At 57.4% G+C, this 16,041-nt stretch overlaps 2 protein-coding genes across 4 annotated transcripts; both read left to right on the top strand.

Annotated features, from left to right (window-relative positions):
- Positions 1-2,367: 2,367 nt before the first annotated feature.
- Positions 2,368-11,716, top strand: SLC12A9 (solute carrier family 12 member 9). Of its 3 annotated transcripts, none has more exons than XM_032459660.1 (14): positions 2,368-2,517; positions 3,262-3,483; positions 3,703-3,837; positions 4,303-4,434; positions 4,839-5,147; positions 5,833-5,940; positions 6,073-6,184; positions 6,762-6,919; positions 7,028-7,110; positions 7,287-7,411; positions 7,562-7,754; positions 7,926-8,100; positions 8,318-8,464; positions 10,421-11,310. In XM_032459660.1, exons 2-14 carry the CDS (start codon positions 3,303-3,305, stop codon positions 11,308-11,310), a joined length of 2,748 nt encoding a protein of 915 aa, XP_032315551.1. In that variant the 5' UTR covers positions 2,368-2,517; positions 3,262-3,302. The 3 variants fall into 3 exon arrangements, with proteins under 3 accessions (XP_032315551.1, XP_032315552.1, XP_032315553.1); XM_032459661.1 differs by having other exon boundaries at positions 2,420-2,521; positions 10,421-11,716; XM_032459662.1 differs by lacking the exons at positions 2,368-2,517; positions 3,262-3,483; positions 3,703-3,837; positions 4,303-4,434 and adding an exon at positions 3,855-3,964.
- Positions 11,717-11,861: 145 nt separating this feature from the next.
- Positions 11,862-15,703, top strand: TRIP6 (thyroid hormone receptor interactor 6). The gene is made up of 9 exons (XM_032459659.1): positions 11,862-12,288; positions 12,576-12,703; positions 12,795-12,920; positions 13,212-13,598; positions 13,922-14,015; positions 14,129-14,298; positions 14,777-14,955; positions 15,193-15,313; positions 15,440-15,703. The coding sequence occupies exons 1-9, from the start codon at positions 12,180-12,182 to the stop codon at positions 15,569-15,571; spliced, it is 1,446 nt and encodes a 481-aa protein (XP_032315550.1). The 5' UTR covers positions 11,862-12,179; the 3' UTR covers positions 15,572-15,703.
- Positions 15,704-16,041: the final 338 nt, after the last annotated feature.

Genomic DNA, 16,041 nt, shown 5'->3' with positions numbered 1-16,041 from the left:
TAAAAACATATTTGTATACTAATGGGAATGACCCAATGGAAAGGGAAAGCGGGATGATGAGATAGGACCTAGTGGCAGGTTAACCTCAGCTAGGAGCACAATCAGCTCGTCTCTATTAATGAGAGGGAGGGCAGAACCTAGCGTGGTGGGTGGTTAGGAGCTTTGAGAGTCTTTTCTGATGCTTCCTGTCTTCTCAATGAATTCGGAAGCAAGGTAGTGAGCTGAGATAGAGATGGGAAGAGAAACCACTGGAGAGAGGGGGGAAGATTTAATAGTCATCTAGGACTGTGGGAGAGTGAGTGGACCGGAGGAAAAACCTGGTCTGAATGCAGGGAGGCATGAGTGCCCACTTGAGGTTCACGGCCATGAATTTGAAATGAGACTGGTTCTATGGGTGGATGGGTGTCCAGCCATGTTTAGCTGCTTGGGCAGGTTCAGGGTAGGTGGAGAGTTGCCTTTACCAAGGCTGTGATTTTGCCAGGAGTTGTGATAAAGTGAGGGGCAAAGGAGTGCTTTTCACTGATCGTGAACTTGAAGCTGGATGAGAAGGGAAGTGAGTGAGGGCAGTGGGCACAAGGCAGGATCAGTGTGTTAGGAGGTCCAGTGAGGTGGAGGATTGTTGGAGTTAGGGCATGACAAAGACCTTCTCCTTGACCAAACATCAGCCAGTTTCCTCTGAAACCTCTTCTGGACTAGGCCTCGACCTTGACCCCCATCCCTGCTGGGCCTGCCTAGCTCAGTTTAGAGAGAATCCCCCACCCAAAGCTTGATATCTGATCACCCTGGCCTGCCTTTAGCAAGAATCCTATTGAGTCTGTTTAGCTAGAGTCCCCCTAAACTTAGTGTTTCCTCTTAGTAATTTTCCATTCACTGACCCCCTCCTTCTGCTTGTTGGCTATAAACACTCAGCTGTCTTTGCTATATTTGGGGTTGAGCCCCATCTCTCTTCCCTATTGTGAGTCTTGACACCAATTGCCTAAATAAAGTCTTCCTTACCATTTTAGCAAGTGTCAGATTAATTTTTTTCCTCTACAGGTATAACTAGAAGTGGTGAATGAAAAGATGGAGGGTCCAAAGTAACTGGTAACGACAAGTCTAGGCATAACCATTGGGTGGGATGGAGGGTGAGATCTATGTAGAAGTGGAGTTTAAGCACCGGCCAGCCGAGTGTTGGAAGTCTCATCAATGTGGATACTGAAGACAACAAAAATTGTGACAGGAGTGGTGTTGGAGAGACTCAGGAGCCAAGCTCCGTGTCATGGGTAGCAGAGATGACTACTAAAGATGCCACAAGTTAACTGCTCATGAGACCTTTCCCTGGCAAAGCCACATTTGTGCTACTTTGAGCCCCTTCCTCTCCTATGGAAATGTTGCGGATAATTTACAGCCAAAGACCAGTGGCAGGAAAACCGGTGTTCATTTCCTGAGGCTCAAACGACAGTTTATGAAAGTTAGGAAATTATTACTGAAGCTCTCCAAGCTTCAATTTCCTAATGTGAAAAATGGAAATAACAATGGTATCTACCTCACAAAGTGGTTATGCGTATTTAACGTAGTGCCCTATGCAAATAATTTATTGAACATTTCGGTATTTCAAGTGCCTAATTAGTTCACTGAACTCTCACAGCCACTTCCTGCCGGAGGGTCTAGTTAATCCCCATTTTACAGATGAGGAAACGTTGCCAGTTGGCGCTGATGGTGACGGTACCTGTAAAGAGTGAGGAGGTGGCCGTAACTCTCAGAGGTTCACAAATCCTGTGATCTCTGTTGGAGGACACAACACTTTGCCGGGAGGCTCAAAAGCTGGAGGCAAAGGAGGCCAATTAACGGCCTCCCGCGCCAGCAGGGTTCTCCCGGATCGGCGGCCAATGGCTCCCTCCGGTGGCGGAAGCGAAGGGCGCAGCTTGTGGGCTGGACTGGGCGCGAGGGGAGGGCCCCGCTGGGCTGAGGGCTGAGGCCGGGACCTGGTGGACTGTACAGGGATTCGAGAGGCTGGAGGACTAGGACTCGGTAAGGCGCGGACCGACGGGGCCCAGCGTTCCCCGCAGCGCACCTGTGACAGGTGCCGTGGCCCCGCCCACCTGCCGGAGGCCTTCCGCCGTCACGACACGCCCCTTTCAGCAGTGACTCCTCGGGCCGCCTTCGAGCCCCGAGTGGGGTCCTGCCCGCGCGGCAGGCGCTTGTTTGTACCGCGGTGATGGGCGCAGTGGGAACCGTGGCCCGCAGCCTGCCAAAGACGCACGTCTGAGGAGCGAACCCGGGCAGCATCCCGGTCGCACGTGGGGCGGGAGCCCGGCTGGCTGCGGGAGCCCCGAGGGGCGGGGCCTCCCCGGGCTCGCCCAAGGGGCGGGGCTGGGCCTGGGGACCAATGGGGCGCGTGTGTGCTGGGGCGGGGGGAGAGGCTCCGGGCCTGGCATCCCGGTAGCCGCAGCTGTCTTTTCCGGCACCCGCGCCCCCTCCGCCTGTAGCGGACCCTTCCAAATCCCGGGGATCAACCTCGAGCAGCTGCGTCCTCCGGTGGGTGAGTGAGCGCCCTGACACACCCGGGCTGTGGAGGGTGCGCCTGGCCGGGGAGAAGGAATCTCGGCCCCCTCCAACCTGCCCCGGGAGAAAGTGGGCAGGAACCGGTTGGGGGAGGAGGACCCACCTTGTGTTGCCGGCCGATGTTTTGGTATTGGTAGTCGAGGAATGGTTGGGATGGTAGAGTTTAGGGGCTGCGTTGTGTGGGTGGGAGGAATCTGGTGAGGTTAAGGACAGAGGAGCCTGTTCGAGATGGATTGAGGAAAAGGGTTGATGGATGATGGGGCTTTGGAAGATTCAGAAGTTTCTTATTGCCCTGAGCTGAGGTGATTGCATGGAGGATCTTGGGGGGCGGCTCAGGACTCCAGATGAGCAAGTGAAGAGGGCCTCCTGCCCATAACTCACTTCCCTTTTGAGGATTTGCTTCCTCTTGTGCTGGTTAAGAAGGGTGAGGATCTTTGCACCTTGCCACAGCCACTGTCATTCCTAGTCTCAGGCATATGGGGCAAGAGGTGGCCCCCAGGAGCTGTGAGGGCCTTGGTACCCAATGCTGAGGCCTGTAGAGTCTGCCTTTGTTGGGGCAGTGGCCAGGACCAGGCTGCCCCCAACTAACACTTTGAGTTGCTGGTGAATATAAGTGAGTGTGTGTGTTTCCTTTTGGGGGAAGCTTTGGGGTGTTTGGTTAGAGGTGTTTTGGGGGGACTCCACGGAGCTGCTTTCCACTCAGCAAACTCTTTGCAGGCCTCGTAACCTCTGGTGACTTCCTCTGCCCGCTCTCAGCCATGGCCAGTGAGAACTCTCCTCTGTTGGCCTACCGGCTCCTGGGGGAGGAGGGAGTTGCCTTCCCTGCCAATGGGGCCGGAGGTCCTGGAGGGGCATCTGCCCGGAAACTCTCCACCTTCCTGGGTGTGGTGGTGCCCACGGTCCTGTCCATGTTCAGTATAGTTGTCTTCTTGAGGATTGGTGAGTGGGGGTCTTATTCAGGGGTGCAGTGGGAGGGATGGCTGGGACTGGGATGAAGTTGGGGAAGAGCCCTGGGAGAAGTGGGTAGATGAAGGGCTGGGGGAGGGGGCTCCCCATGGCCTTGTGTTTGGCTCTGCCCTGGAGGTAACTGATGACCAATGGGAAAGGGGGTGGGATGCATGAGCCACCATCTGACCTGCTTTACCACTCCTGTCCCAGGGTTCGTGGTGGGCCATGCTGGGCTGCTGCAGGCTTTGGCCATGCTCTTGGTTGCCTACTTCATCCTGGCACTCACCGTCCTCTCTGTCTGTGCCATCGCCACCAATGGAGCTGTGCGAGGGGGCGGAGCCTACTGTATCCTCCAACATCCGTGAACTGGGGTCTGGGCTCTTCTGTCATAAGGAGAAGGAGAGGGCCCCTCCCACCCCCCCGGGGGCGCAGGATAAGAGGGGGCAAGTTCCAATGAATGTCCAGCAGACAGGTTGGAATGGGGAAGGTGACCAATGTGGCCTTCCATGTTAGTTCCACTTTCCAGACCACCAGGGGCCTTCTCAGTTGCCATTTTGGCTCTCCTAACAGTCCTGTCAGTTAGGTAGTATTCATTTTACAGACGAGATTCCAGAGCATTGGTGACTTGGACAAAGTCACGTGGCTTGGGAGTGGCTGCACTGGGACACACTGCCTCTGAGAACAGTCCTGGTGTGTTCAGGGAGGTGAGGCCTGGAGGGCCAGCTGCAGCATGCTTTGTGTTCGGGGCCATCCTCATGCTCCAGTTCAGTTTCTTTTCCCTTAACACTCACCTCCTGCTTCCACTTTTAGTCATGATCAGCCGGACCCTGGGGCCTGAGGTTGGGGGCAGCATTGGCCTCATGTTCTACCTGGCTAACGTCTGTGGCTGTGCAGTCTCCCTGCTGGGGCTGGTGGAGGCTGTGCTTGATGTCTTCGGGGCTGGTCTGTGTTCCCCACCCTGGTCAGGGCAGCTCTGAGGATTTGCAGGGTCTAGGATTCTGGGATCATGGCTGGTAGAGAAGCCCTCTCCAGGAGGGGTGTACGGTGGTTTCTCCAGCTCCTACTGAGTGCCTAGACTCTTGTAGACATCCGAGAGATTGTCCTGGCCCACGAGGAGCTTACCGTGTAGTCAGGGAGGCCAGACTAACACTCCCCAAATTGACAGAGCAAGAATAGTGGTACCCAGCAGGGAGGGCTAGGATGCTGGGATAGTTGGGTGGGGGAGTGGGAAAGATGGCTTCTATGAGGACAAGTGGACCGAAGATGGGGTCTGTCCCTGTTTTGAGTCATGGTTGGGGTCCCTCCTTGGAATGTGGCCTTCTAACTCTGTTCCTTCCTCTCTACAGATGCCACAGGGTCCAGTGGGCTCCGAGTCCTGCCCCAGGGCTACGGCTGGAATCTACTTTATGGCTCCCTGCTGCTGGGCCTGGTGGGCGGGGTCTGCACGCTGGGGGCTGGCCTCTATGCCCGGGCCTCCTTCCTCACATTCCTGCTGGTCTCTGGTTCCCTGGCCTCCGTGCTGATCAGCTTTGTGGCTGTGGGGCCCAGGGACATCCCCCTGACCCCTCAGCCTGGCCCCAATGGCTCCTCCCTGCCGCCCCAGGTCGGCCACTTCACTGGCTTCAACAGCAGCACTCTGAAGGCCAATTTGGGTGGTGAGCTGGGCACAAGAGTGCTGGGGTTCTCGAGGAGAGGGGTGGGCACATGGTAGGGGACAGGCCTCTGGAATCCCAGGTGAAAACAGATGTCAGGGAAAATCAGGGGCAGGACATCTGGGCCTTGGAGTAATGCAGATTGATTAAGATCTGTTCGGCGTGTGTGGGCTGCTGTGTGTTTGGCCCAATGAGGTACAAGGGTGACCACAAGATAGTCCCTGCCCTAGAGGAACTTACTTACTTGGAGAGATAAGACGTACGTTCAGGAAACAAATTGCACAATAGGACTGAATGTGATTCAAGTAGACTCACAGAGGAGAATCTGTGAATCACAGAGGAGTCCAGAGGAGGGAGATCTGGGTATGGACTGGGGAGGGTGGGAGCTGGTGGAGCTAGAGTGGGCTGAGCTGGGTTGGGAAGTTCAGATAGGAGCGGGAGGGAAGGCATCTTAGGAAAGAGCGTTGATGAAGCGCTGGAGGGAGGACTGGAGCATCTGGGGGAGAAGGAGGTGAGGAGGTTGGCTGAGCCAGTGTCAGATATGGGGTCAGGGCTGGGGTCTTGGTGAGGATGGTGGGGAGGCAGGTTGGGGTTTGGAATCTGAGGAGGGGGTGGCAGGGCCAAAATGCCTGGGTCCCTAGAAGGGATGCTGACACCCTCTCCTCCCTGAGAACGGTCCCATCCTCAGCTGGCTACGCCAAGGACTACACCACGGGGGCCATGATGACCTTTGCCAGCGTCTTTGCTGTCCTTTTTAATGGCTGCACGGGCATCATGGCTGGGGCCAATATGTCGGGTGAGAACCCCTGCCTGCCACCTCCTGGGATTGGGGGGCTGCCATCTTGTGCCCCTGTGGGGGCGCTGAGGGCTCAGGGATGGAGGGAGTGGTGGAGGGCTGACCTCTCTCCCTTTGCTCCCTTCCCTCCAGGGGAGTTGAAGGACCCTAGCCGGGCAATTCCTCTGGGCACGATCGTCGCTGTCGCCTATACTTTCTTCATCTACATCCTGCTTTTCTTCCTCTCCAGCTTCACCTGTGACAGGTGCCTGGGGAGGGGGTGAGCTTGGTCTTTAAAGGGGTGGGGTGGGGTGTTGGAACAAGGTTGGCACACCTGGATCATCAAGGGCAGCACAGGCTGGGGGGTAGATACTGAAGTTGTTGGGGTGCAGGGAAAAATCGGGACTGTCTGTCCCATTGGGAGAGCGTTGGAGCTGCTGCCTTCAGTGGGTAGGCTGGCTATGTGGTAATAGCCAACCTGCAGCTAGCATCTGCTTCGTGCCTGGTACTGTTGTAAGCACTTGGTTTGGGGGTGGGGTGGGGAAAAGTTTTCTAGTCAATTTGTATTTCCATAAATATTTGGCTTCTTGTGCATATACTGTTGGGAATGTGCACATGTGATTAAATTCAAAGCACCCCAATGACAGCCAAATCCCCCGTGAGTAGGGCAGATCAACCCCTGGGCACACTTGATCTGTTAATATGGTCCTTAAGATCGGGGCTAGGGTCTGTTGAGAATACCCAGTGCTTAACCTCACCCAGTGTTGAAAGCATTGTTCTCACCAGGACCCTAGGATGGTGCATATTTATTCTCTGGATCCTCTTCCTTTCCCTCCCTGTAGGACCCTGCTGCAGGAGGACTATGGGTTCTTCCGGGCCATCAGCCTGTGGCCCCCGCTGGTCTTGATTGGTATCTATGCCACGTCGCTCTCAGCCTCCATGAGCTCCCTCATCGGCGCCTCCCGCATCCTCCACGCCCTGGCCCAGGATGACCTCTTCGGTGCACTGTCCCCTGCCTCCTGCCTGGCTCTGGGCACGCCCTCCTATGTCTGTCTCGGTCCCCCGCTTGGCCCAGGCTGACGTGACTCCTGTGTTTCTGTTTGCACAGGAGTGATCCTGGCACCGGCCAAGGTTGTATCCCGAGGGGGGAACCCCTGGGGGGCTGTGCTCTATTCTTGGAGCCTAGTGCAGGTAAGCCTTCCTCTTCAAGCAGCCTTCCCCCTGCCCCTAAGCCCCTCCTGCTTATGCTTTTAGGACCAGAAAGGGTCATGTGGGTGCTGGGAGACAGGGCTGAAAAGACAGCATGTGTTGGCATTTGACGAGGTGGGGGGAATTGATGAAGGCCCAGCCTCTTGGTCCTTGTCCAGCTGGTGCTCCTGGCTGGGAAGCTGAACACACTGGCCGCTGTGGTCACTGTCTTCTACTTGGTGGCCTATGCTGCTGTGGACCTGTCCTGCCTGAGCCTGGAGTGGGCCTCGGCCCCCAACTTCCGGTGAGAGGAGAAGATGCTTGTGTCTGCAGAGAAAGAGAGGGAGGTGTGGGCAGGCCTCGGACCACAGTGGGAGAGGTCGGGGATAGAGTGGAGTGGCTCCGTATCAGGGCAGCCCTTCCTGAGCATCCTCCCTTCTCTGTCTGCCCGCAGTCCCACCTTCAGCCTGTTCTCCTGGCACACCTGCTTGCTGGGGGTGGCCTCCTGCCTGCTCATGATGTTTCTCATCAGCCCTGGGGCCGCTGGTGGCTCCCTGCTTCTCATGGGCCTGCTTTCCGCCCTGCTCACTGCTCGAGGAGGCCCCAGCAGCTGGGGCTACGTCAGCCAGGCCCTGCTTTTCCACCAGGTTGGTGGGGGGACTTGGAGGAGGGTGGGGAGGGGAGGGGAGGAGGCGGCCTGGGAACACCTACGCCCCAAGGAGGCCTCCTGTTCCCTCGGCTGGAGTTTCTTCCTGTCCGAGAGAGGTCGAGGGGGCTGTCCACCGGAGCCCATCTTCCCACGACCTCACCTTGTCCAGGTTCGTAAATATCTGCTCCGGTTGGATGTCCGGAAGGATCACGTGAAGTTCTGGCGGCCCCAGCTGCTGCTCCTGGTGGGGAACCCCCGGGGCGCACTGCCTCTGCTGCGGTTGGCCAACCAGCTCAAGAAAGGGGGCCTCTACGTGCTGGGCCACGTCACCCTGGGAGACCTCGGTCAGTTGCCCTCCACTCACCCCCAGCCTCTCTCTCCATCTCACTCTCAGATGCTCTTTGTGTTCTTTGCATCCCAGAGGCACCATCCTTCTTCCCAGCTGACCCTTCCTAGCAGCCACACCCTTGCCCAGATCTGTCTCTTCGGCCCACTTGCAATTTGGACTCTGGGAGAAAGTACTTGAGTCTGGGCCACATTTGCTGCCTACCTTCTCTGCAGACTGCCTGCCCTCGGACCCCGTGCAGCCACAGTATGGGGCGTGGCTGAGCCTGGTGGACCGGGCCCAGGTGAAGGCCTTCGTGGACCTCACCCTCTCGCCCTCCGTGCGCCAGGGGGCTCAGCACCTGCTGCGGATCTCAGGCCTTGGTGAGCTGCTCCTGTCTAGGTCCCCCAACCTGCTCCATGAAAATCTCTGCTCCCTACCCCCAGAGAGCAAACCACAGATTGCAAACTCCAAAAGGAACCCACAATCTAGTGCATATAGAACTCAGTTCTCAAAAGATAAAGCACAGGGCGTGATAAGGTCTCCAAGGAGATGCCTTAAGGACTGGAGATGGAGTGACACTGGTTTTTGTTTTTTTCCTGACCCATAATTGGGGCACAGGCTCTGAAAAGCATGTTGTCTTGTTGGGGACAATGGGAGAAACATTTGAGGCTGGCAGCTGCCCTGTCAAATGTAGGGCAGATGCTTTTTAACCACCACAATTCAGAGGAAGGAAGACCATTATGCATTGATATGGCCGGCAATGTGATGAGATGGTATCTCAGCTGGGTCTCGAAAGGTGTGGAGAAATAGGAGTTGGTGTAACAAGGCTCCCAGAAACCACAAAGGACGCGGAGGGTGTGTGGGACTGATGCTATTGTATGGAGTGGGACACTCCCAGCTTTGTGGCTGTGTCTTTGTGCGGAGGCCTCCAGCCCTGCACTCCTGCCTCCTCCAAATCACTGCTCAGCCACCTCCTCCTTTCTCAGTCCTGGGACTGGGGTCTGTGCCCCCTCTGAGTGCATACTTGGGCTGCATTTACAGTTTGGCTGAAGTTCAAGTGTTGGACGTTGCCCTGGTCAGTGTAAATCAGAACCTTGGAAAATGCTCAGGAGGGAGTGAGACTTGTTTAATTTGCAAGATCAGCTGGAGTTCCCACCTGCTAAAGTGTGTTGGGGGTGTTACTGAGCATTATGTGACAGACCCTGGAGCATCCAAGCTCTCTCCTCAGCTCCACCTTTTGTGAGGGATCCTGAGCCAAGAGACCACCACTTGCATGAAATTTACCCTGTGGGAAATGATTCAAATAAAAAGGGAAAGATTTCCTTTCAGTGATCAGTCCCCCAGCATGTCCAACTTGATTTACTGGTAGATTTTAAGTAACCTATTTGTCTCCTGAGAAGGTCTTAGAAGAGGTCTGAGTCTTCCCATAAACTCAGCCCTGTTAAAGGAGGAATTACCTGATTCCATGCTGGTTGTTCAGGTACTGAAACCCAGGAGCTGTCAGCAGGGACTTGGGGCTTTGCAGCTGGTGCACATAGCAGCTTAGAGGCTCAGAGAATGGGCTCAGGTGCTGGACACATGGGGTTCGCCTGCTGGCCCCGGTGTCTACCAGCCATGAGCCTTTGGGCAAGTGACTTCATCGCTCTGGGCCTCAGGTTCCTTATCTGTAAAATGGGGTGAGTAATAGTCCCTACCTCATAGGGTTGCTTCAGGGATCAGATGGGTTAAAACACAAAGTGCTTTCAACAGGACAGAGCCCTCCCCCGGGTTAGAGTGCAGATGTTAGCTCTCAGGGGACTGTGCTTTGGTCGTGCCACCATTAGGGCTTTGCAGTTGTAGGAACAGATTGTGTAGCCCCAGCGCCGAGTTCTTATCCTCCCCTAGCAGGGCCCAGGCCCTGTTTCCCTGGGGAGTGAGGCCATGAGCTTGACTAATCAGGGGGTCCCACGTCTGCCCAGTGGAGTCAGACTCTTAGATCCCGTCACGAAAAAGGTGTGCAGCTTGAAATCTAGAGTGAATGCATCCTACTGCAACAGACCAGACGTGCTCCTTAGTTAAAAGAATCCTAAGGCAAACTTTGCCTATTTAAGTGGGGGAGATTAGTTGTGGAGATAAATAAAATAAAAGCATGTGAAAGTGTTTGGGAAAACTAAAAGTCATTATGCAAATGTGCAAAGTGTTGCCTTAAGAGGCCAAGCACAGTGGAAATGTCATACCTAATGGCTGACACACGTCGCTGTCAGCGCGTGGGAGTGGGCGCCTGTCAGCGTGGTGTGAACTCAGCCTGTGAGTCTGATTCCTCTGTGAGTCTGATTTCTGCCCCTCTCTGCCCCCAGGTGGCATGAAGCCCAACACGCTGGTCCTGGGTTTCTATGATGATGCTGCACCTGAGGACCATTTCCTGACGGACCCAGCTTTCTCTGAGCCTGCAGATGGTACCCAGGAGGGTGGGTCCCCAGCCCTGAGCACCTTGTTTCCTCCACCCCGGGCTCCTGGGAGCCCCCGGGCTCTCAGTCCCCAGGACTACGTGGCCACGGTGGCAGATGCCCTGAAAATGAACAAGAACGTGGTTCTGGCCCGGGCCTGTGGGGCCCTGCCCCCCGAGCGGCTGAGCCGGGGGTCTGGGGGCACCTCTCAGCCGCATCATGTGGACGTGTGGCCCCTCAATCTGCTGCGGCCCCGGGGTGGGCCCGGCTATGTGGACGTCTGTGGCCTCTTCCTGCTGCAGATGGCAACCATCTTGGGCATGGTGCCCGCTTGGCACAGTGCCCGCCTCCGGATCTTCTTGTGCCTGGGGCCTCGGGAGGCCCCTGGGGCGGCTGAGGGGCGGCTCCGGGCACTGCTGAGCCAGCTAAGGATCCGGGCTGAGGTGCAGGAGGTGGTGTGGGGTGAGGGGGCTGGGTCCCAGGAGCCTGAGGAGGAGGAGGAAGGGGACTTCGTGAATGGCAGGCGGGGAGACGCTGAGGCAGAGGCCCTGGCATGCAGCGCCAACGCCCTGGTTCGGGCCCAGCAGGGGCGTGGCAGAGGAGGAGGGCCTGGTGGGCCAGAGGGTGGAGATGGCGAGCAGGGGCCCTCCACCGCCCTCACCTTCCTGTACCTGCCTCGGCCTCCTGCTGATCCTGCCCGTTACCCTCGCTACCTGGCGCTGCTGGAAATTCTGAGCCGTGATCTGGGCCCCACTCTGCTCATTCATGGCGTCACCCCTGTCACTTGCACTGATCTATGAAGCCGCTTTCCAAGTAGAGAGTGCCCAGGTTGGGCGGCCCACCTGGATTATCGGGTGAGGAAGGGAAGGGCCGCCTCCCGCCTGTCTCGCACATGGGACTCGGACCCTGGTGGAAGTATTAGGGGATCCTGGTCTCTGGCATCTCTCCGTCTCTGGGAGAGGGGCCTCGGTGCACTAACGCAGGGCAGCTGTCCCCACCAGGCTGGGGGAGGAAATCAGCAGTCCTCCCCTGCTGACCTCCCTCCCTTCACCGGTGCCTTGACGGGGGCTGGGTCTCCGCTTGTGACGCTAGGCTACCTCAGTCTCCCCTGCTCACCCAAGACTCCCTGACCCTTGAGGTTGTGATGTTTTTGTTCTGTTTTATTTTTCTAACTGCTGAACATGAATAAAAGACCAGAACACTACACACTGGCGGCGCACTTCTGGACGGGAGAGGGTGGGTGGGACGGGAAGAGGGAGAAATCTGTATGGGGGATGGGGAAAGAGGGGCTCGGGAGCTTCCCAGTGGCGAGGGGGCCAAGTGCCGGACTTGGGGCGCTGGGCCTGGTGGCGGCTCGTGGAAACGGGCTGCTCGCAGCCCCCTAGACGCAGGCGCCCGCGGAAAGCCCTCCTGGCTCACAGAAGGGGGCCGACTCGGGGAGGGACTGCACTTTAGGGCCTAGGGGCCACGTGACCCTCCCCCAGGAATGCAGTGACGTCACCGGGGGCGTGGCCGTCCCCAAAATTGGGGAGGAAGGGGAAAAAAAAAGCCAGAAAAAGTTTCTTTCCTGGAGTCCCAAGTGAGGTGTGGGACGGAAGAAGGGATCCAAGTCAGAGGCCCGGGGCTCCGTGGGGCCCTGACCGCTGTCTGGAGTCCCCCGATCTAGGCCATGTCCGGGCCCACCTGGCTTCCCCCGAAGCAGCCGGAGCCCGCCAGAGCCCCTCAGGGGAGAGCGCTCCCTCGAGGCGCCTCGGGGCCGCCGCCAGCCCACGGAGCAGGTAAGGCAGCCCCAGCGCCGCCGAGGAGGCCATCGGGGCACCAGCGCTCACCTCTGCCCGGCGGCGGCTTTTGCCTCCCGCTGAGCCCACCCGTACCGCCGCTTCCCCAAGCCCTGAAACCCGCAGCCCCTGCCCTCTGGCAGCCCTCCCTGCCCCCTGCCCCGTTCTCCGACCCCAAGTGCGGGGGGGGAGGGGGGAGGGGAGAAGAGGGACCCAAGACGGCGGCCTCCACAAGTGTCACTCTCTTCTTCCCATCCCCACCTTTGCTCTCTCTTCCCTCACCCCAGCACTCCAGCCCCACCCCAGGGTCAATTTTTGCCCTCTCCCATCTGAGCAGTGTTACCAGGCCCCTGGGGGACCGGAGGATCGGGGGCTGGCCTGGGTGGGGTGCCATGGAGCACCCCAGCGCTCACAGGTGAGCACTGAGATTGGGGGCGGGGTGGGAACTTGGGACAGGAGAGGAGGCCAGGTGATTTGCATTCTCCCTGCTTTTGCTCCATCCCCAGGGACCACCCCCAGACAGGGGGGGCTTGCGCCCAGGGAGTCTGGATGCTGAGATTGATTCCCTGACCAGCATGCTGGCCGAGTTGGACGGGAGTCGTGGTCATGCCCCACGGCGGCCTGACCGGCAGGTGACTCCCCTGTCTTGCCTCTGTCCCTTCAGTCCTTGTCCCCTGCCCCTCCCCTCCAGCCTGGTCCCTGCTCTGGATTCTCAGCCCCCCTCCCCCTCTGTGTGAGTGATGCACACACCAGCGTGGAGGGAGCCAGGCCACCAAAACTTACTAGGTTGTCAGTCGCCTGGGGTCGGGTCCTTGTCAAAACCAGTGCTAACCCGGGTGCCACACATATGGGGTAGGGGGTTCCACAGATGTGTGGCATGGAATGTGCCCAGTTCACTCCTTCTGGTCTGCGTTTCTCCCCAGGCTTATGAGTCCCTTCAGCCCCCTGCCTATCGCTCAGGCTCAGGCTCCCTGAAGCCCAACGGAGGGGGTGTTCCTCCCCCACCGCTCCCAGTGTCCCCCTATGGGGGCCCTACTCCAGCCTCCTATGCTACGGCCAGCACCCCCGCCGGCCCTGCCTTCCCTGTGCAAGTGAAGGTGGCACAACCAGTGAGAGGCTGTGGCCCCCCCAGGCGGGGGGCCTCTCAGGCCCCTGGGCCCCCTCCGGGCCCCCACTTTCCTGTCCCAGGCCGAGGTGAAGTCTGGGGGGCTGGCTATCGGAGCCACCGTGAGCCAGGGCCAGCGGGTAAAGAGGAGGCTGCTGGGGCCTCCAACCCTGCAGCAGGAAGAGGAAGCGGGTATGGGACCCCGGTAAGCCCCGGGCACTGGGATTTGGGGTCCTCAAAGACAACGGGATGCGGACTGGGTGGCGTGAGGGTGGTATTTGATGTCCTGGTTGTCAGAAGTCTGAGGTGTGGGAGCTCTGGACCCCCGGGGGGTGTTGGGCAGGTCTGGAAATAAAGGAAGGAGGGGATAGATCTGCATACTGGCTTCTAGAAGGGCACCTCTGGCCCCTGGGCTGAGATGTTCTCAGATGAGCTTTTTGGGTGGAATTGCCTAGTCACCCTCAGTGACCTTCAGTGACAGTATTGGGAGCTAGAGGTAGGGCCGAACCCTTGATTCTCACTTCCCAGGTTCCCCTGAGCCAGCCTCCCGAGGAGGAACTTGAGAGGTTGACTAAGAAGCTGGTACATGACATGAACCACCCGCCCAGTGGGGAATACTTCGGTGAGCTGACCCTAGGTGGAGCAGGAAAGGGGAGGTGGGGCTGGAGAGTCAGATGAACAGAGGGTCCGGCTTCCAAGCCTGTGCAGATTGACCCTGTTCCTCTTCAACCCCAGGCCGGTGTGGTGGCTGTGGAGAAGATGTGGTTGGGGATGGGGCTGGGGTTGTAGCCCTGGACCGTGTCTTTCACGTTGGCTGCTTTGTGTGTTCCACGTGCCGGGCCCAGCTCCGGGGCCAACATTTCTACGCCGTGGAGAGGAGGGCTTATTGTGAGAGCTGCTATGTGGTGAGTGGTTGGGGCTGGGCGGGGGTGGGGGTGAGGGGGGCTGGAGTCAGCAGCAGGAGACAGGGGCCTTCCAACCAAGGTGGGAACTAGATGTCCAAGCCCCAGAGAGGAACAGGGTTTGAGGCTGGGGGACTGAAACTGGTATGTAAGAAGGGAGGAATGAAGTAAGTAGCTATATCCTGGCTGCTGGAGGGGAAAGACAATATCCTCTTACAAGTATGAGGCATTTATTTTAGATTTAAGGGAATGTGCTAAATTCCCACAATTGCCCTGTAAGGCAGATACTACTACTGAAGGAAACTGAAGCTCAGAAAGGTTAAATAGCTTGTCTAGGAAGCTGCCATGCTGGGACTTGTACTCAGATCTGTTCAAGGCCACCTTTCACTGCATCACATGCAGTGGGCTACCTAAACAGGATGCCAGTCAGGGCTGCATGGGTCTCCCCAGCCCCTGACCTTCCTGCCCTCCTTCCCAACAGGCCACCCTTGAGAAGTGCTCCACGTGCTCCCAGCCCATCCTGGACCGGATTCTGCGGGCTATGGGGAAGGCCTACCATCCTGGCTGCTTCACCTGTGTGGTGTGCCACCGCGGTCTTGATGGCATCCCTTTCACTGTGGATGCCACCAGCCAGATCCACTGCATTGAGGACTTCCACAGGTCAGCCGGGTTCCCAACCTTTGTCTCAGGATATCTGGCCTGGCCTTTCCCATCTTCCTTATTTCTCCTTTATGTCCGAGTACCAGCCTCTCTTGTTTCTTATCATCTTCCCCTAAGATCCAGGACCATACCTCTGGCCACTTCTGTGCCCTCCTGCATTCCACCTTCTCTGGGCTCTTTTGTTAGTCTCCTCCAGCCCTGGGGCTTGACAGCATCCTTGGTTCCCTTCTCCCCCAGGAAGTTTGCCCCTCGATGCTCAGTGTGTGGTGGAGCCATCATGCCTGAGCCAGGTCAGGAGGAGACTGTGAGAATCGTTGCTCTGGATCGCAGCTTTCACATTGGCTGTTACAAATGCGAGGTCAGGGGACCTGGATAAGGGGAAACAGGGTTATTGGGGTCTGGGGTGCTGGGTATGTTAGACCACAAGGGAGAAGGAACTCAGGGGTCAAGGCCTGATGGAAAGCTGTTGCTTCTTTCTGAACAGGAGTGTGGGCTGCTGCTCTCCTCTGAGGGTGAGTGTCAGGGCTGCTACCCGCTGGATGGGCACATCTTATGCAAGGCTTGCAGTGCCTGGCGCATCCAGGAGCTCTCGGCCACCGTCACCACCGACTGCTGAGTCTCCCCAGAAGCATGTGCCGTGTTCTCCCTTCTCATCAACCACCCTCCCTGACATCTACCTTTATAACTTTGTCACCAAATGCTGTCTCCTCTTCCTCCAATCGTGAAATAATAATCCCTCAAGAGTTGACAAAACACTTTTAAGCGTGTTGTCTCATCTGATTCTCATAGCAGCCCAACAGGAGCCTGATTGTTGTGACTGCTTTTATAGCTGAGAAGTGGTTTCCTCAGATTGCATTCTTCCAAAGTGGCAGAACCAAGATCAGAAGGGCCAATTTTTTGCACCTCCACTATGCACTCTTTTTAATATAGTTTCCTGTAAAAATACTCTTCCTCTCAGTGCTGGGAGCCAGACAGGCAGCATTTCCTATCCTTAAGTCCTCACACTCAACTCACTGAACAAGGACTTGGTGTTATCCCCAGTGTGGTGAATTTTTCTCTGGGGCAAGCCAGATTCTGCTTGGTGGT

This window comes from Camelus ferus, chromosome 18 (assembly GCF_009834535.1).
Source record: "Camelus ferus isolate YT-003-E chromosome 18, BCGSAC_Cfer_1.0, whole genome shotgun sequence".
In the NCBI taxonomy this organism is placed as follows: domain Eukaryota; kingdom Metazoa; phylum Chordata; class Mammalia; order Artiodactyla; family Camelidae; genus Camelus; species Camelus ferus.
The sequence above is the reverse complement of the archived record's forward strand: the minus strand, read 5'-3'. Positions and strand labels throughout refer to the sequence as shown.